General features: G+C 40.4%; 1 protein-coding gene across 1 annotated transcript; it reads left to right on the top strand.

Annotated features, from left to right (window-relative positions):
• The first annotated feature begins 12,958 nt into the window (after positions 1 to 12,958).
• LOC131687749 (uncharacterized) lies at positions 12,959 to 15,897 on the top strand. The gene is made up of 2 exons (XM_058971842.1): positions 12,959 to 13,495; positions 13,564 to 15,897. Exons 1-2 carry the CDS (start codon positions 12,959 to 12,961, stop codon positions 15,895 to 15,897), a joined length of 2,871 nt encoding a protein of 956 aa, XP_058827825.1.
• Positions 15,898 to 20,099: the final 4,202 nt, after the last annotated feature.

A 20,099-nucleotide genomic window follows, 5' to 3' on the forward strand; every position in this document is an offset into this window, starting at 1 on the left:
AGGTTGTGTTGTTTCCGTTGTATATGCTTCGTCACGTGTTGCTGATTGTACAATAAACGTTGTTCCATACCCAAATGTTCTTGCCGTTTTGACCAACTCTTTGTTCCGCATTCCCTTCAGTAATTGTGCTCTAACAAACCGATCTTGATCCACGCTAGTATAGCCACAAAGCCGGACTTTCTCCATCAAGCGAGCATGGAAAGCTATTGTTGGTTCACCTGGTTCTTGTTTTAGATTTGAAAATGCCTCATGTTCCGCAGTTACATCGACCATAGACTTCAGGTAGTCTTCGACGTTTTTAACGAATATTTTATAACAGTTCGATTCCTGTAGGCTTGGACGAAGTCTAGCTGCTCTGGATATGCCTTGGAGCTTCTCCCCCATAGACAGAAACAAGATCTGTGAGCGTTTTACGGGATCGTGAAAATTAGAAAGCGATGCAACGATCTCGAAACGGTCTATAAATCTATTCCACTGCTCCCACATTTTATTTGCGGGAACATCGTTTGGGAATGGTTGGATGTTTTCCCATCTAATGCTTGTTGTGCCTGTAGACACTTCTGATGTATCACACCCGATATTCCAGTTGTGGTCAGCCTCGTTGGGTGCTGCATTACATACTCCGAGTGGTTCATTAGAATTCAATGATCTCACTAGGTCGTTTAGAGCTCTTTCCATCTGATCCATTCTTTGATTATACTCTGAAACTGCTGGCGGATCTATGCTGGCTTCCACTATAGCAACGCAACCTGTGCTTTCCTTTGCTCGTTCATCGTTCTTCGCTCTGTAACAAGAATCATCGCTGTTGATACTTCGGTCATCGTCTTCGATACTGTAAGATCTCGAAATCTGCCGCTTTCTTAACTTTTTTCACCATTTACTTCGGATATCGATCATTCCCGAAGTGTATCATCGCAATCTTCCGAATCGCATTCAAACCCGGGTGCTCGTACGTATTTACCTGGGGTTGACATTTTTCAAATCTGTAACGTATAGCAGAGAAACGCAACATATGTATTATCTCAGCTACCAAATTTGTAACGATTCTAGCACTCTCTAGTATTAGTCAGCAAAAACAACTTATTGAAACGCGGCCGTCCCAGTCCGCTCTTAAATCAACCAATAGCGGTCGTCCCGATCCGCTCTAAAATTATGCAACGCGGTCGTCCCGACCCGCTACCAAACCAAAATCGCGGTCGTCTCGATCCGCTTTCGAAATCATCTAATCGCGGCCGTCCCAGTCCGCTCTCAAATTATTCAACGGCGGTCGTCCCGATCCGCACCCGACAATATTCAAAGCGGTCGTCCCGATCCGCTTCTAAAGGAATTCGCGGTTGTCTTGATCCGCTCTCGAATCCATCTATTCGCGGCCGTCCCAGTCCGCTCTCAAATAAATCAACGGCGGTCGTCCCGATCCGCACCCGATTACATCAAATTACGGCCGTCCCGGTCCGCTCTCTAAATATTCAAAGCGGTCGTCCCGATCCGCTACCAAAAGAATTCGCGGTTGTCCAGAACCGCTTTCGAATTCATACACTTGCGGTCGTCCCGATCCGCACCATGGTCATACCGGTGCGTATTTAGAGACAATCGATTCGAGATTTTTTTTAATATCCTGCCAGGTAATATCACTTTTTTTTAAATTTTCTATTCACTTTTTTTTACCATGACTACCACAAACAAAGAGCTGCACGGGATTATTTTTTTCTTCGTTCTTATCCCGATTTTTTTTAAATATTTTCACTGCACGTTTCAGAATATTATATTGCATTTGCGTGTTGGGTGATTCAAAAACATTATGAAAGAAAACTGTAAGATGTCTTTATCTTCTGGAAATTCAGCCTCCTGGCAGGATCGCCAATGTGAATAATCGCCAAACCTGTAGAATCACCCAACACGCTCCACGATATTTTATTAGGTCTTACCACAGATAACAGACGTTTAGGCTCGTTTTAAATCGTGTGTAAATACCCGCCACTGAAATTCCTAATAAGTCAGACGTCTGAAACACGTTTGGCAAACGTTTGTAGATGGCGCAGTGATCAATACAATGCAGTTAGAGTGGAGCTGTCAAACACTTGTAGCAAACTGTTGCGCAGATGGCATTAGTGCAACACGGATTTCCAACGTTTATCAATTTGAAAGTTTACACAGGTTTTTGAAGAAATTTTGTTCTAGCCTAAACGTCTGTTATCTGTGGTCTTACCTTTACTGGTACCAACGAACAAATGAGGAAATTCGGTTGATCGTTGCTATTGAACTAAATAACACGCATAGTAACGGAGACGCATGGTAACATGTCACAATAATAGTGTTGCACTGCAAATGAATGCACGGAACCACACAGTATCGTACTGTAATAAATGCTATGGAAATTCGCAGCAGGATCGCGAAGATGGGAGGCCATAAGCGCAATTGTTTCTGTGGGTGCACGAAATTACAGGTTGCACAAATCTCGGGAGCTGGTAGGAAATGTATCGTTTGCGCAATACCTTGATTTGTGCCGATACTCTCTGACGTTACTTCTGCTGGTTATATTCTACAAAGCACTGCTAACATTACGGATCTCTACCTTTTCGGTTTGTATGTGAAGCCGTTACTCTGAAGCACTTGTATCGGAACAAGTATCCATGGATTAATATTGTTATATTTATCTCCAAACAGAATTTTTTATTCGCGTCAGCTTGGAAAAGTGTGCTAACATATTGTGACGCTCGAAATGGCTGATTGTCCAAGCAAAAATGTAAAATAATAGGACAGAAATTAAATTACTACATCTTTACTCTGCATAAGCTTTAAGAAATAACTACTGTAATATCAAATACAACATATTTGTATTTGGTAATATATTAGGAGCTATCTGTATATATTTATTTTTTATATTTAATAATATGCATTTGAAGTTTAAATAAATCGGAAGAAATTGAAGAATACCGATTTTATTTTGTAAATTAATTGAAAATGCCTACATGTACGACTTCAAGTAATTGTCACGTTAGACTTCATATAATTGTTACGTTCGATTTCACATAGTTGCTACGTTTAGCTTCATGTAGTCGTTATATTTGGCTTCAAGTAACATTTACGTGAATTGCTGTTATTTATTATATCAAAAACACGTAACTTTCACCTGATGAATCAGCTATTGAAACTGATTTCGATTTACCGGACTATCCGATAGCCTTTATGTGAAAAGTTGGGTGGATGAGATTCATGTATGTTTTCACATACAATCAACGTGATTTCTTTTTGAGTGTACTCAATTTTAGGTAGTTTTTCGTTTCCGTGTACGTACACGCCATACACCGAGCAAAATTTACATTGAATTTCCATAAAAACGTCTTATGACTTTCAGACATAAGGATTTTAAATGGATTCTATAAATCTGTCTTATGATTTGGAGGGGAAATTTTCCAAATCCATCTCTTATTATTTTCATAAGACAGTCTTATGAAATTTATGAAAATGTCCGAATGAACGCCATAGGTGCCCATTTATGAAAATTGCTGACATTTATAAGTAGAAAACATAGTAGAAATAACGATTTCCATAGAACAGTCTTATGAAATTTATTACAATGTTCGAATGAATGCAAGAAGTTTTTTATTTATGGATATTATTGTGCATTTATATAAAAAAAGAACATGGCTGACATTTCTTGAGCATTTTTAGTACACAAAAAATCAACAGTAAAAATCAACCTTGAGAGGATATTAGGTTTTACACCAACCGACATAACCCCACAAAATGAGCCGGATGAAATTCGTTTAACTATTCTCGGTGGTTTGTTTACATGGGAGTTACGTGAGTTTGAATGTAACAGATGGGCACCCGTTGCACTCCAACTCACGCAACTGACAAATTAAACAAATCACTGAGAATTGTCAAACATGAACGTCATTCCTCATGAGTTCATTCGTGTGGTCATCTTGTGGAACTCAATTCGGGACAAATTAACCGCCAAGTATAGATCCCTTCAGAAGATTGAAGAGAAAACTCTCATTAAATATTAAAATTTGTACATAATGAGCAACGCTTCGTCAATATTTCTTGGGAAACTGGGCTTAGACAACTGGGAAACTGGACTTGGCAACTGAATGATAATGATTGTTACTTCTCAAATGATTTTGATAAATATAAAATACGCGTCAGACACTAATTATATGCACAACTTATTTCATTTCAAATAATCGGATATCTTCTGTAAAAATCATAACCATGTAAACAGATTTAATGCTCACAGTAATTGATTCAATAACATAAAGACAATTTAAAATTTTGTTGCAATTTGACTGAAAATCTCACTTCTTTTGTTTCAAACAGCGGTAATCAAAAAGTGCTGAAACTATTAACTCCTGGTTGGCCGTCCAGGCCAGTACTGAATTCATAAGAAACAATTATGAACTTTTCACAAAAGTGACGTTTATGAAAAACAAAATACAATTTTATAGAATCAATAACAAATCTCTTATGGGTTTCATGAGAAAAACTTATGAAATTCTTAAAGGCATACATTGGAGCGAAGTCATAAGACTGTTTTATGAAATACATTATTTGTACGTCTATGGAGTGCATGAATAAAGATAAATGAATTCATAAGCCTGCCTATGACATTCTAAAGCGTTCAATGACATCGTCAGAAGGTTGGTTCATATGCCGAGACTTATGAAATTCTCAGATGCTTTTTGCTCAGTGTATGACACAAATACTACATTACAAGCTGGTGGAAAATAATAAACAAAGACGGCAAAAATAAATGGGATTGTTTTCAACCAGGAAACTTCATTAGTGTTCGTGAGACCGGTGGCAAAGAACTCAATAGTATAAACTTTTATTATTTTTATTTTATAAACTGTGGATTGCCTAATTGCCTATCCTTACACGCTAAGATTCAGTAACTTTTTTTTGAGGATAAAATACCCATCTCGGACTAAACTTCATCCCATCAAAATTCGGTAAACTGCATATTACCCAAAGAATGGGTAACAGTAACGATTCTCAAAAATAGGTAATTTTTCCTTATTATGAGATTCATGAAAGATTCTCAAAATTGGGTAATTTTTCCGCAAAATTAAGTTTGTTGAATGTAACTGAAATTAGATAAATTCTCGACAAACATATGATTACGGCCTAAAAGCCAACTGTCAAAATCCACTTTGAATGGAAATTCCGAACAAACCGATACACACAAATTACAGATGTTGGTAGTAAATGAAAGAGATAAACTGTTGTGAACTGTGTTCGACTAGTAACGGTTTGTCTGGAATTTCCATTCAAATTGGATTTTGACAGTTGGCTTTTAGGCCGTAATCATATGTTTGTCGAGAATTTTACCCAAAATTGAGAAGGTGCACGCAGAAGAATCAGGCCTTTTTGAATCAACAAAACGTTTAGTTGAATCAAAAACGTGGCGAATGACTGTTTCAAACTGAAATGGGCGTTTTTCGAAAGCATGTATTTGGTTTAGTTCAACAAATACTTCTGTTTACATTTTAAATAGAAACATTGTTGAATCAAAATAAAATTTGTTAGATCTAACTGATCCCTTTGTTAAAAACCAACAGAATCTTTGTTTAATTTCAACTAAATTTGAGTTGTTCTCTCCTTTGGTTAATACAAACGATTTGTTTTTGTTTCTTCAAACTTGTTTGTTCGGTTAAACTTATCATGATTTTGTTGTTTCAAACGAAATATTTGTTGAAACTACTGAAAAGCCAACAAATAAATTAGTTGGTAATTTCAACCAACAGTATTGATTGAATCAAACCTGAATCTTGTTTGTCACTATATCAAACGGGAAAATTGTTATTTAAAACCAAAATTTGTTCATTTTTACTATTTTTTTTTCTGCGTGTGGTGTGTTCTTAAAATTTAGATAGAATTTTGCGTGTTTGGTTTTCTTTTGCAAATATAATACGCAAAAAGAGATTATAACCTCTGAGTCTGTGAAAAACTGCTCGCATAAATATGCGATTATGGGCAGTGTAATACCGAATACATCAGTATTAGTTAAAGTAATAGATGACAACGTGATAGAGGGAGACAGTTGTGCCGACCCTAGAAGCTATAATCTTTTTAAATACACAGCATTGTGATTACACATTTTATTAAAATATATACTATATTAATGATACCCTACAATAATTCATCTTTCGCCATGCACATTTTATGGATATCCGTCACCCACAAATCTACTTCCTGATGATTAATGAATTCCCGGGATTTGCACTGATATTGTTGATAATGCTGGTTTTATAACCGCATCATTTTACACACTCGCATCTTTAATTTGGAAAAATTGTGCCAGTTTTTCATATGTATTGGTAGCGGGTGTCCTTACGAGTACACTCATATCATTCTTAAACCTTAATTATTCTTTTATGATTTTTAAATTTAAAAAAACCAAATTAAACTCAACCAGCAAACTGACAGTTGTCCTATTAAATGACGTATCTGCAAATATCTCGTTCGCCTCATTGTTAACCGGGACAGCACCCCACACAGCATGATCTGGTACTTTGTCAATCCGCTAGCAACCTGCCATCCCAAGTTTCATCTGCAAACTATGGTAGATCTGATAACCTATAGGGTCGTGCAAGTCGCATGGGTTTGGATGTGTTATTGTCCTAAAAGGAAACAAACTAAAAAATGTTTTTTTTTCAATAGTTTCGGGCCAAAAAATTGAAAAAGGACTGAGATATTAACTCACGGTACTAATCTGCATCAGAATATGCCTTAACCCGCACACCCCTAAAGATCCCTATTAAGCAAATAGATTATGACTGACGATTGAATCCAAGAGGTACCTGTTGGAACAAGAAGAAAATTCAGAACTATTACAATAAGAAGAGGTTTTTTGCTGTTCTCTCATATACCTATGCTTGATTCTGTTATGATTTACCATGCGGAGATTTATTAAATCAGTGAAAGTAAAACCATTTGCTCCATTTGACTGTAGTCTGCCTTTTTAAAGCGGAATCTATTAGCGACAAATCGTCCCAAATCGTGATGTTCACCCGTGGTATTGTCGCGTTGTTGTTGTTGGCCTATTCAAGAATCTTTTAAGCTAGTTCCATTAGTTCATTTGTTCGGTTTTTAAATTATTTTTCTGAGTTTGGTACTAGTACATTTCTTGAACGTCTCTATAACAACGAGATAGAAACCATTAAAATAAGCTTACATCTTCTTTTCTGCTGAAAATGGGTTATTAGTTGACGGAATAAATCTGTTATTACCTGAAAGCATTGATATATCACGTGCTCTAGCTTGGAAGGCGATCGAAAATGTGTCCAACAACGCCTAGTGTTAAGATCGCTAACTTATTTGTAATGTAGGAAAATACTCTATTCAGTGTCTGATTATTTGTCTTAGTGCGGCATGTATGTACCGATTGACAATGTTGCGCATCATCGCATCTTATTTTATGCAAACCGTATACATGAAAACCTGTAATCTAACGGGGCTGTGTATAATGTCAACAAATAAGCCCATTTTCCGGGTTTGTTCAAAGGTGCCGCTAAAGATTATTGGTAGATGCGGGAGAGGTTATCTTTATAGTGCTCTGGTGCCGACTCTATTATTTAAAACGGTCAATCTGTTTTAACTAATATAGTTTCTGACCCGATTCCTGGATTCCTGGCAAGAGTTGCTGCTCGTCATCTCTGATGTTCATAAAGTTGTAGGTACCAACCGTAACAGCTTATTTCGTTTTCTATTAGAGTTTTCGATTGAAGGAACTGGTGGAGTTTTCTGCACTGAAATTGCACTTTTCTTGCAGAAGTGTTGTCAAAACACCGACACCATGTTCCATTGATAGGAACTGCAATAAAAAAGTGCAATTCCAGTGCAATTTCGGGGTAGAGATTTGGCACCGAAAATTTTGTCGGTAGAGCCAGTGCACTCACCAACACCATCAACACAAAATGTCAAAAAAAAAAAAATCAAAATGGATGCGTAAACAAATTTCTCGTATCTGGTCTCGTATGCAAAATAATTTGATTTTAAGCGAAATTTTATTCTTTTTTGATATATTTGCAGAGTGGCGTTGTCAATTTGCCGAGCGTAATCGTGTTCGGCGCTTTTATGCAGATTTTTTTCAGCTAGTGTTTTTCAGTTCCGCTGTAGACAATGGAAAATTAACAGTGCGGACGTGATTCCAGTGGCTCTCACAAAGGTGGTAAAGTCGTTATTAAACTGGTGCTCCAGAAAACGACGTTAGCCAATTGACTCCTACCAAAATTTTACGAAGGTAGAAAGGAATGGGTCAGTGATCTATGTCATATGCAAGTACGACCAGGAGGTTGCAAGGAACCCATAAGTGGAACTAATGGTTGATCCTGGAGTGGATATAGTAACACACCTGTAACCACCGGTTACGACAGTTGTTAGTTGGCTTTGCCAAATTGATAAGTGTCGCTAGGTTTGCTCATTCCCTTTCCCAATCCCTAACTCCTACTCTGTGTAAAACATCAAAATGTGTGAGTGATGGCCTTCCAAGTCCAGGTTGTCATCTGAGACGGGTGGGTCACTCACGCAGAAGGGTTGCAGGCGCTCACCCAAGGTGTCTCATCACAACGGTGTGAGCATAACGTATCGCAACATGCTATCCATCGCTGTCGCAGCCATTGGAAGGGCTGCCAAGGTTTTGACAATTTAAATGTGAGTTCGGATGATATTGCAAAAATTGAGGTTTTTCGGTATCATCCGAGCTGAGTTAGGCTCGGTGGTCGCCAAGATAGTTCTTTCGGTTCTCGACATTCGAGGAAGTCAGAAGTGCGCGTGGTTTTTTCTCATTATTCAATGTGATTTTTCGTGTACAGTTTAAGTGGTGTATTGTGTGTGTAAGCACCGCAGGGCACTTTGCGCATACCTGTTTGGTGCACTATCTTGATTCGAAATATCAGAGGTCGCTGGGAAGGGAGAAACGGAAAATCATAATTGTCAAAAGGGAGCATAGAAAGAGTTAGATGGTAAACAAAAAGTAAAAATTGATGAAAGTGGTTCAAAAGTTTTTCGGATTGAAATTATATTTATTAAAGCGTTTGAAGGCAGTTGAATTATAGCTGTATTTAGCGAACGATACGTTTAGATTGTAAATAAAACAGAGTTATAATATTTGGGTGAATCGGCTTACAACTATAACATTTTGTGTCCGATAGGAGAATTATATTTGCTGTACGAAGTCCGTGGTTTCTGAAACGATAAGTACAAAGACTCATCTCGTGGTATCCCTGTACATTGCAGTTTGGTGCCTGTAAGTAAAAAATAAGAAAAGAATATAATTTAGAAAAACCCAATTTGATTAAATTTATGCAGATTTCGGTGATTGAAGGAAAAGCTGAAAGCAGTCAGGATTAGAAAAAAGAGAAACTATTCATGTAAGCGAATTATTCTGAACTAAATGATTGAATATTTAATGATTAAATAATACTTGCAGTTTTAAGCTGCGCGAATACGGCTGCTATAAAAAAGGTTTGTGATTAATCCGAACAAACTTAAAAATGAATAATGCTGTTTTTAACCTAAACGACACCGAGGTAACTGGTTACAACTGTGCGGTCTGCAACCGGCCGGATCATGCCGAGGATGAAATGGTCGCCTGCGACTGTTTGCCGAAGATGGTTTCACTTTAAATGTGCCGAAGTTGGAAGCGAGGTAGGTGATATTTCTTGGAGCTGTCCAGAATGCAAAAGCAAACCGAAAAATGGAAATGCGGAAGACAGTGGCAAACTTGTGCCAGCCGCAGATAACGATAAAGCAGGAAGCGGGGGAACGTATAAACCAGTCGCTAATCCTGCTACAGGTCCGGATGAGGTTTTGCAGAGTTTGCCCGAGAAAACAGGTACATTATCGTTCCAGGAGTTAGAGTTGCAGAAGATAGAGGCATCTCGTAAAAGGCAGGAAGAACAAATGGAGATGGAAAGAGTTTTGACATTAAAAATGTCTTACTCCACTATCTGGGGCTGGGTGTCATTCTAAAATCTAAACCATCTCCCATGTAACGAAACTATGTAAGGTTTGCACGCTTATAACTCCGATATTACTAGATGAATTTTAATCATTCATACACCAACCGATTCAGAAACACCTAACTTAAATATTGGTAATAATTTAATATCTCCCCAATAAAAGTAGACTTTTGGAAATTGGTAAAATTAAAAAGTTCACGAAAAACGGGAAAATTACCATTCGTGAGGCAGATTTCTCAGACACAGCCGTCAAGAGAGGGCAGCTTAGTTGCTCAATGAAACACGAAAAGTCATAAATAGAAGCAACGCATGTTCGTTTAAATCAGTTGTTGCTCTTATCCCATAGGAATAACATCGTCTCCGGGCGATGCCATAAGCGCTATCGATTTTCGGTAACGTTGGCATTTGCACACACTCGCACCTAAGTGACTAAACCATATACGGTTAGTTTATAAATAGAGGTGACGCGTACCCGTTTGAATCAGTTTTTGTTCTTATGTCGAACGGGTAAGATCGTGACTGCAGCGTCTGGGCACTGCAATAAGCGGTAGACGCTATGCATTTTCGGCAGCGGTGGCTGTGTGCGGATTTTTCGGGTACCAGCACGGTGTCACAGAATGATTAGCAAAGTGGGTGGGCGGGGTGGTTTGGATTTAATTCAATACGGTGTGTGCTGCTTAAGAGTGTTGCGTTGAAAAAAATATGTATATTTATTTTCATGCATGCGTGTGCGTTGTAACTTGTTATTCCATGTTTACGGCGCTTTGTAGCTGCGTAGGGTAAAGAGCCTATTGGTTTTCATGTTTCATATTTCGGTTATATGTTTTTTATCAGTAAGGCATCTGACAACGTGCTTTTAGTTATTGCACTGTTCAGCAGCGTAGTATTTTATATAGGAGAGTACACTCAGGTTTTTACGCGGGTTTTGAAATTTACGCGGTTTTCATTAACGCTTTTTTTTTTAATTTACGCGGTTTTAATTTACACGGCCTGTATCCCCTACGTGAAAAATCTGAGTGTAATTGCATCGGAAACAATCACATTCCCAGCAGAACTTTTTGTTTTCTAATTTCAAACACTTTTGTTTCGTACTGCACACAACGGAAAATTTTAAAACAGAACTTACCGGCCCAGCAGCAGTTTAAGCGGGTGTCCTTTTTCGATTCAAATTCAAGCCATGTCTTAAGCGTTACTGGACTTAAAATTGTTTTCCCAGTTTATCCAGTCAGAATATCTGTCCTACCCTATGCATTTAAAACACAGTTCTAATTGCGTTTTAAAGTATACAACAAATAGAACGGTTGAGTATACTAATTTAAATTTTAAAATAAATCTCTTTTAAATTATGAGACAAACCGCTGTACTGAAGATATAATTGTCAGTCCTATTACCACATAAAACACCTATATAACATAAAACGCTGCAGAATTGGTTTAATAATACAATGTTTACACTACAGAGTTATAACACGTTTTAATAATTAGCAACAAGAAAAATGTCACCAAGATAGCATAAAAACTCGTTTTGACTGGTAGTGCGAACGTTGCATAACAATGTAATTTATCAAATAATTTCATTTTTTCCACCACTAATCGATCAAGAAATACTTAAACTTAAGATGGTTTACTTAAGTTCATTAGTACATTATTGAAAATTTAAATGGAAAATGAAATTTCATATTTCATGGAGAATCTGTATATTTCCGTTGGCGAACGTGGGCTTCCTCATCACAGCTCTCAATATGGAACTTTTCTTTTGAATATATTTTCTGAACAGACCAGCCTATTTTTACTAGATGGATCAGCCAAATAATGCCAATCACCTAGTGAGATACTTGATTAATTAATAGATTACCGTTAAAAGACCTTCAATAAATTATGTTTTGATGGGGAGGGTATATAGCAAATTGTAACATATGAAAACAGGCGAGTGAACAAAAACGTGAGTCGATATGTGTGATAGATAAAATTCATTTGCACGCTCTTGAAAAAAGCTACATTTTTAATGTCACCGTGGTCGTGTCCTGTACACAACCCTTTAATTTTTATATAAACGACGGCTGGAAGTACAACGAGAGCTGTTTGAAAAGAGACAGCAGGTAGAGCGTGAAAAGCGGCAGATGGAACTCGAGTTCGAAAAGCAGAGTCTGCAAATGGCGATTGCTGAAGAAGAAGAGCATCATAAGCAGCAACAGCAGATTAGAACCGAACTGACTCGCAAATTAGAACAGCTGCGAATGAGGCGGCTCGAAAATTCACCGGAAGGGATTCGAGCCATATGTGAATTAGATGAGCCTGGAGAGGCCTCGAATGTAAGAGCAGCCACGAATGACAAAAATCACCAGGATAACAAACAGCGGGGTGACGTTCAGGGAGCGTATCACAAACATTCGACTCCAAAGCCAACCGGGCAACGTCCACCATTGCAAATAAGTTCTTCGAATAAATCGGAACCAGCCGAACGTCAGAAGAACATGAGTTCAAAGCAAAGTGTGTCAGCACTGTCTGTAGGAAGCCAGTCGAATCTCGACGAAGATTCAGAGTCCGAAGCGGAGAGCGAGTACTCCATACGAACGCGATCGCAGCGAGATGCTCCTCGGGTAAGGGGGCCAACAAGAGCCCAGCTTTCCGCGAGGCAGTTTTTAGCAAAAAAGCTTCCAATATTTACCGGACGACCAGAAGTTTGGCCAATGTTTATCTCCAGCTACGAGACGGCAAACCAGGCTTGTGGATTCTCTAACGTCGAAAACCTAGGACGGTTGCAAGAGAGCTTGAGAGGTCAAGCATTAGAAGCAGTCCGAAGTCGCCTGCTATGGCCAGATGCCGTGCCTCAGATCATCGAATCTCTTCGGATGCCCGAGCCCGACGACCCGAGCAATTATTGAATATGCTGTTGGTCAAAGTTCGGAAGGCGGAACCACCCAAGGCCGATCGTTTGGCGACCCTATGCTGATCCAAGAATTGGTAGAAAAACTACCAGCTAGTACAACAATGGAGTGGGTGCGCTACAAAAGAAGAGAGCGCCGCGTAATTCTTCGAACATTATCCGATTTTCTGTCGGAGATTGTGAGAGATGCCAGCGAGGCCACGTTGTACTGCGGAGGATATTCGCAACTTGAAAGTCATCCAAGAAGCGGGAAAGGTAAACCGAAAGAGCGCGAAGAATTCCTGAATGCCCATTGCGCTTCGGAAAGTGATGCTCGGCGTGAGGTAGAAGGAAAGAAGCCGTGCAAAATCTGCTCTCGGTCAGATTACCGCATCCGTAACTGCCCCGATTTTCGTAAATTGAATCTGGCGATGCGCTGGGAGGCTGTACGAAAATGGAGTCTGTGTAAAACCTGTTTAAATGACCATGGGGATTCCCCTTGCAAACTCAGTTTTCGCTGCAATGTCGGCAGCTGCAGTGAATCACACAATCCGCTTCTACACCCGGAAAAATTTTACGCTAATTGCAATGTGCATCGATTCCAGCAGCAATCGGTGATCTTTCGAATGATTCCAGTAACACTGTACAATGGACTGTATGCGGTAGACACGATCGCGTTCCTCGACGAAGGTTCTTCATATACGTTAGTAGTTAAGTCTTGATAAAACAGCTGAAGGCGAAAGGAGTTGTGCAATCGCTTCGTGTAACGTGGACTGCAGGTGTTTCACGGTTGGAAAAAGACTCACAGAGGCTGGACTTGTCGATTTCAGCTCGAGATTCTACACAGCGCTTCCAAATTAAGAATGCACACACGGTAGAAGAGCTGAAACTGCCGAAGCAGACGCTGGGATTTGAAGAAATTGCTAATCGGTTCAAGCATCTCCACGACATACCAATAATGGACTATAAACAAGGTGTTCCACGGATATTAATCGGGCTAAAGGACCTTCACTTGTACGCTCCACTCGAGACTAGGGTGGGACGCCCCGATGAGCCCATAGCGGTCAAGTCAAAGTTGGGTTGGACGGTATACGGTCCGGTACGGAGTGACGATCCAAAAGAAGATTTTGTTGGTCATCATTCTTGTAGTAGCGCATCGAATCAAGAATTACATGACATCCTAAAAAAGTATTACGCCTTGGAAGAGGCAGGCGTTTCAGTAGCCTTAATTACGGAATCGGCCGCGGAGCGAAGAGCAAGAGAAATTTTGGACAGTACTACAGTAAGGATTGGCAACCGCTTTGAGACGGGCTTGCTGTGGAAGTTGGACCAGCCCACCTTTCCAGACAGTTATTCTATGGCATTAAGGCGAATGAAAGGCCTTGAAAAGCGTCTTCTGAGAGATGAAGGTCTGTTCAACAATGTACGAAGCACGATTGCTGAATATTTAACGAAAGGATACGCACACAAAGCAACGTTCCAAGAATTGCAAGAACACAAAGCTCCCAACGTGTGGTATCTGCCATTGAACATCGTGATCAACCCCAGGAAGCCGGATAAACTACGTTTGGTGTGGGACGCGGCAGCAGCGGTGGGTGGTGTCTCGTTAAATTCCCAATTACTTACGGGGCCAGACATGCTGACATCTCTTCCCTCTGTTATATGTCGTTTCCGTGAACGTGAAGTCGGGTTCGGAGGTGATATAAAAGAGATGTACCACCAAATACGTATCAGAAAGGAGGATCAGCAGGTTCAGCGGTTCTTGTTTCGAAACGACCCTTGCTCGCATCCAGAGGTATATGTAATGGACGTTGCTACATTCAGCTCAACCTGTTCCCCGTGTTCCGCTCAATTTATAAAAAATAAGAACGCAGGCGAATTCTCCACACAGTATCCGGAGGCATCGAAGGCCATTGTGGATAACCACTATGTCGACGATTATTTTGACAGTACCGACACGGTGGGCGAAGCAATAAGACGGGCGAAAGAGGTACGTTATATTCATTCTCGTGGCGGTTTCGAAATCAAAAACTGGGTAGCGAGTTCTAGTGAAGTCCTTCAGGCTCTGGGTGAAGCCAAACCAGAACAGCGAATACACTTTAACGAAGACAAGCATACGGGGACTGAAAGAGTGCTCGGAATTGTGTGGAATTCGGAAAGTGACGAGTTTTGTTTCACGACAAGGTTACGTAATGAGCTGATGCCCTTTATAACGGGTGAGCAATGGCCAACCAAAAGAGCAGTCCTGAGTTGTGTGATGAGTTTTTTCGACCCGCTAGGGCTGATGGCCCCATTCACTATCTATGGAAAGATGCTGATACAGGATCTCTGGCGAACGGGCTGTGAATGGGATGAAGAGATAGATGAGGAATCAATAGCTAAGTGGAAAAATTGGATAGGACGGTTGCCGGAGATTGAACAAATTAGGATACCTCGCTATCATTTCGTGAAAGGGCAGGAGGCGGACTACAGTACTTTACAGCTGCACGTATTCGTCGATGCCAGCTCAAACGCATATGGGTGCGCAGCGTATTTCCGGATTTTAGTCGCTGGAAAACCGTATTGTTCTCTCGTGATGGCGAAGTCCAAGGTAGCTCCACTAAAGCAGCTGACGATTCCACGACTGGAGTTGCAAGGGGGATCCAGGCTGTTAAACACCATTATCGAAACACATTCACTGCCGATAAAGCAACGGTACCTCTGGACGGATTCTAGAACTGTTCTTTCCTGGATTCACTCCGACCAGCGAAAATACAAGCAGTATGTTACTTTTCGAATTGGAGAGATCCATTCTCTTACTAATCCGGACGAATGGCGCTGGTTACCAACAAAGCACAATGTAGTAGACGACGTGACTAAGTGGCAAGCGGGACGCCGATTCGAATCCGACTCACCATGGTTCCAGGGGACAAGCTTTCTAAATCATTTCGAAGAGCTATGGCCGCAGCAACCGCAAGTAGATCCAAACTTGTTGGAGGAAATTCGGGCAATAAATATGTTTCACGATGTCTCAGTTATGGAAGCAGTTATTGACCCCCTCAGATTCTCTAAGTTAAGGTTCTGATTCGGACTGTAGCTTGCGTGTATCGTTTCATAACAAACTATCGACGAAAGATAGCAAAGCTGAGTATTGAAGCTATTCCAGTACCAGAGAAGGTGAAAAAACTCGCAAAAGTAAAACATCCAGTTGTCTTAGTTCCACTAAAGCGTGAGGAGCATCAGAAGGCTGAATCCTATCTATGGCGAGTCGCACAAGCAGAAGTATATAAGGAGGAAGTGAAGATTCTACTAAAAAATTAACAACTTTCTAGCTCAGACCGTCATCGACTAGAGAAAGATAGTGAACTTCACGACAAATCTCCTTTCTTAGACGATAGCAACGTTATAAGAATGGAAGGAAGGACAAATAATGCTCCATTCATTCCGTTCGAGTTGTGTTGTCCAATTGTTATGCCGAAGGGACATCGCATTACTACGATGCTAGTGGAATATTTCCATCAAAAAATGGGTCACGCGAACACTGAGACTGTTGTGAACGAGATGCGACAGCGATTCTGTATTAAGCATCTCAGAGCAGAGCTGAAGCGTGTGTACGGTGTAGGATCAGGAAGACTAACCCAGTGATCCCCAGAATGGCACCTCTTCCAGTTCAGCGTATTACTCCCTATAAGCGCCCGTTCAGTTACACAGGTATCGATTATTTCGGGCCGGTGCTTGTGACCGTAGGGCGTCGAACAGAGAAACGGTGGGTTGCCCTCTTCACATGTTTAACAACGAGGGCAGTACATCTTGAGGTCGCCCATAGCCTGACGACTCAAGCATGCGTTATGGCGATAAGGCGGTTTGCCTGCCGGCGAGGAACTCCACTTGAGTTTTTTTCAGACAACGGAACGAATTTCAAAGGTGCGAGTAAGGAGATTGTAAAACGTATTTCTGCAGATTGCGAAGGGGCCATGCATAAATGACGTAGCATTTTGGGGGGTAGGGAGGATATACCAAATTTGTGACGAAGTGTGACGAGGGGGAGGGTAGGGTTAGAAGTTGTGCGACGTAGCATTAGGTTTAAAACCCATTGTTTAGAGAAAACAATTTAATGATCTTCCATTCCCAAGAGAAATGAATTTAAATTCAAACAAGTTACTTTTGATGCGGTTTTTCATAAGGTAAATTTTACGATTCGCGGAATTACAAGTTCGCAAAAATACGAAAAGATTTTGTATGCAGATTTAACTTGCTACATTAGTTAACTAATGTTGCTAACCAGTAGACTTCGTTTGGAAGCTGAATTAAATTTTCACTTCGGATTCAACCAAACAAAATTTAGTAATTTAGATGAACGTATGCTTCTTAGAACTATTGGCAGCTGCAGGATTGTGAACTGAGAGAACTTCTCTTCATGCTCCCCTTGACATATAAAATTGAAAACAAAACTATCAACACTATATTTGTGATGAAATGGGCTTATTTTGCACGCAATTTGCTGTTATAATGAAAATGTTGATAAAAGTCGTCAAACATTTTGAAAGGACATGTATATAAAATAATTGAAAAACATGCAATTTTTTTTTTCATCACCCGGGCGCTTTGCATGGGACGAGGGGGAGGGGGTAGGTAAATGCTACGTTATTTACGAGGGGGAGGTTAGAATTTTGTGACCAAATGCTACGAGGGGGGAGGGAGGGGTAAAAAATCACCAAAAAAAAGCTACGTCATTTGTGTACGGCCCCGAAGAGGCGTTCACAGACGCCACAACTAGGTGGAACTTCAATCCACCCTCGGCACCCCATATGGGCGGGGCATGGGAACGATTGGTACGCTCGGTGAAGGCAGCCCTCAGCGAGCTAGATGATGGTCGGAAGTTGACGGATGAACTACTTCTTACCGTGTTGGCGGAAGCAGAAGATCTTGTCAACTCACGGCCGTTGACGTATCTCCCAGTGGAACTAGGAATAGAAGCAGCACTAACTCCAAATCATTTCCTGCGTTCATCTGTGACAGGAGATATCACGCAATCGGTGGCAAAAAGCAACCAAGCAGAAGCGCTGCGGGACTCATACAAGCGGTCCCAACATCTTGCGGACCTGATATGAAAGCGCTGGATATTAGAATACTTGCCGATGTTGAACCAGCGAACTAAGTGGCACGATGAATCGGATCCGATTGAAGTAGGTGATGTGGTGTACGTCGTGGATGAACACAACCGTAAAATATAGATTCGAGGTGACGTTACTACTGTCTACAAGTCAACAGATGGCCAAATAAGACAAGCTGCTGTAAGAACTACAAAAGGAGAGTTGAAGCGACCGGTAGCTAAGCTGGCGGTGCTCGAAGTAAGAGATCGTAAATCTGGCTTCAAGGCAGAGCCAACACCAGTGTTACGGGGCGGGGCTATGTAAGCACCGCAGGGCACTTTGCGCATACCTGTTTGGTGCACTATCTTGATTCGAAATATCAGAGGTCGCTGGAAAGGGAGAAACGGAAAATCATAATTGTCAAAAGGGAGCATAGAAAGAGTTAGATGGTGAACAAAAAGTAAAAATTGATGAAAGTGGTTCAATAGTTTTTTCGGATTGAAATTATATTAATTAAAGCGTTTGAAGGCAGTTGAATTATAGCTGCATTTAGCGAACGATACGTTTAGATTGTAAGTAAAACAGAGTTATAATATTTGGGTGAATCGGCTTACAACTATAACATTTTGTGTCGGATAGGTGAATTATATTTGCTGTACGAAGTCCGTGGTTTCTGAAACGATAAGTACAAAGACTCATCTCGTGGTATCCCTGTACATTGCAGTTTGGTGCCTGTAAGTAAAAAATAAGAAAAGAATATAATTTAGAAAAACCCAATTTGATTAAATTTATGCAGATTTCGGTGATTGAAGGAAAAGCTGAAAGCAGTCAGGATTAGAAAAAAGAGAAACTATTCATGTAAGCGAATTATTCTGAACTAAATGATTGAATATTTAATGATTAAATAATACTTGCAGTTTTAAGCTGCGCGAATACGGCTGCTATAAAAAAGGTTTGTGATTAATCCGAACAGTGTGAATAATGTTCTTTTTTTGTTTTAGATACAGATAGATTAGAGTAAAAGTTATTATATATGCATTAATTGTAAACGATTATAGTACGGTTAGTAAATAGTGATAGCGTATTGTCCTAGTATAAAACAAATTGTAAATTTTTGGATGTATTTTAACAGTGTCACAAAACGAAGAAAAAACGAAGAAATTGAAAAGCACGAATCACATACAAATTAAAATCAAGTTAAAAAGGTAAAATTGCTACATAAAACAGGTTAAAAGATTGCGCGGGATAGGGTTTCGAAACACCTTAGTATATGCTAATTTGCGCTGTGCAGGTCCACAGCGGGCCTTTTTTTCTCTGGCTTCGGACTACGTCCGAAGGGTTTCTTCGCAGGAAGCACGCTAAACAGAAATCCTCAAAGCGAACCGATTAGAGAACCGAGAGTCCTTGCTGAAGAACCCTAGATCCGACGCGCTGGGGAGATTCACCGCCATTTTTGGCAACTCCGCCAGTGTGCTAACGCCGCCATTGTTATTGACGGTGTACAATTACGAGATCGGCAGGTTTGTTGCCTTCAAATTTCCGGACCGTTTTCCTGCCACCAGCGAACCCAGATCCACCAGAATTTGCCATGGCTGTAATAGTCAGCCGCACAACCACTGTAAACCTGCACCAGATAAAAAGATCCGCAAGTAGCTAAATCGTGACGTCACATAGCATTAAGTTTAGTTAGGGTATGGTAATAAATTGTATGTATAAATTAAAATTCTGTACCATCTGTATATTCTCGTATAACATTGTCCGTACAATAACACCACTACTTTGAATCGGTTTCCGGACTCGAAAGGAGTCGTCAGTCCTCGTCCTAGGATGTTTCCGCTGAAAGAGCATTCACGGTATCGCTTTTGAGCATATTAAAATATTGCTTTACCTTTTTAGTTGTCCACCTTGGTTGCAGCAGCGATTGATGGTCCGGTTTCCCCTGTTCCCGAAGTGAATGAGTTCCGTGGTGAGTACAACTAAAACCCTGAATGTATACCAGCAGTAGAGAGCATAATCCCCCTCCAACCACCCACTGAGCAAGTCGAGGGGCTACACACCGAATGTGTCCCAAGGAGAACGACTACGGTGGCGTTATGGATTCACCAAAAATAGGCATCTACATCGACGTCTAGCTTTAATCCGTATGATGCTCAGCTAAAAATGTTCCACGTAACCAGAAATTTTGTCTCACGCG

Source organism: Topomyia yanbarensis, chromosome 3 (genome assembly GCF_030247195.1).
Source record: "Topomyia yanbarensis strain Yona2022 chromosome 3, ASM3024719v1, whole genome shotgun sequence".
NCBI lineage: Eukaryota > Metazoa > Arthropoda > Insecta > Diptera > Culicidae > Topomyia > Topomyia yanbarensis.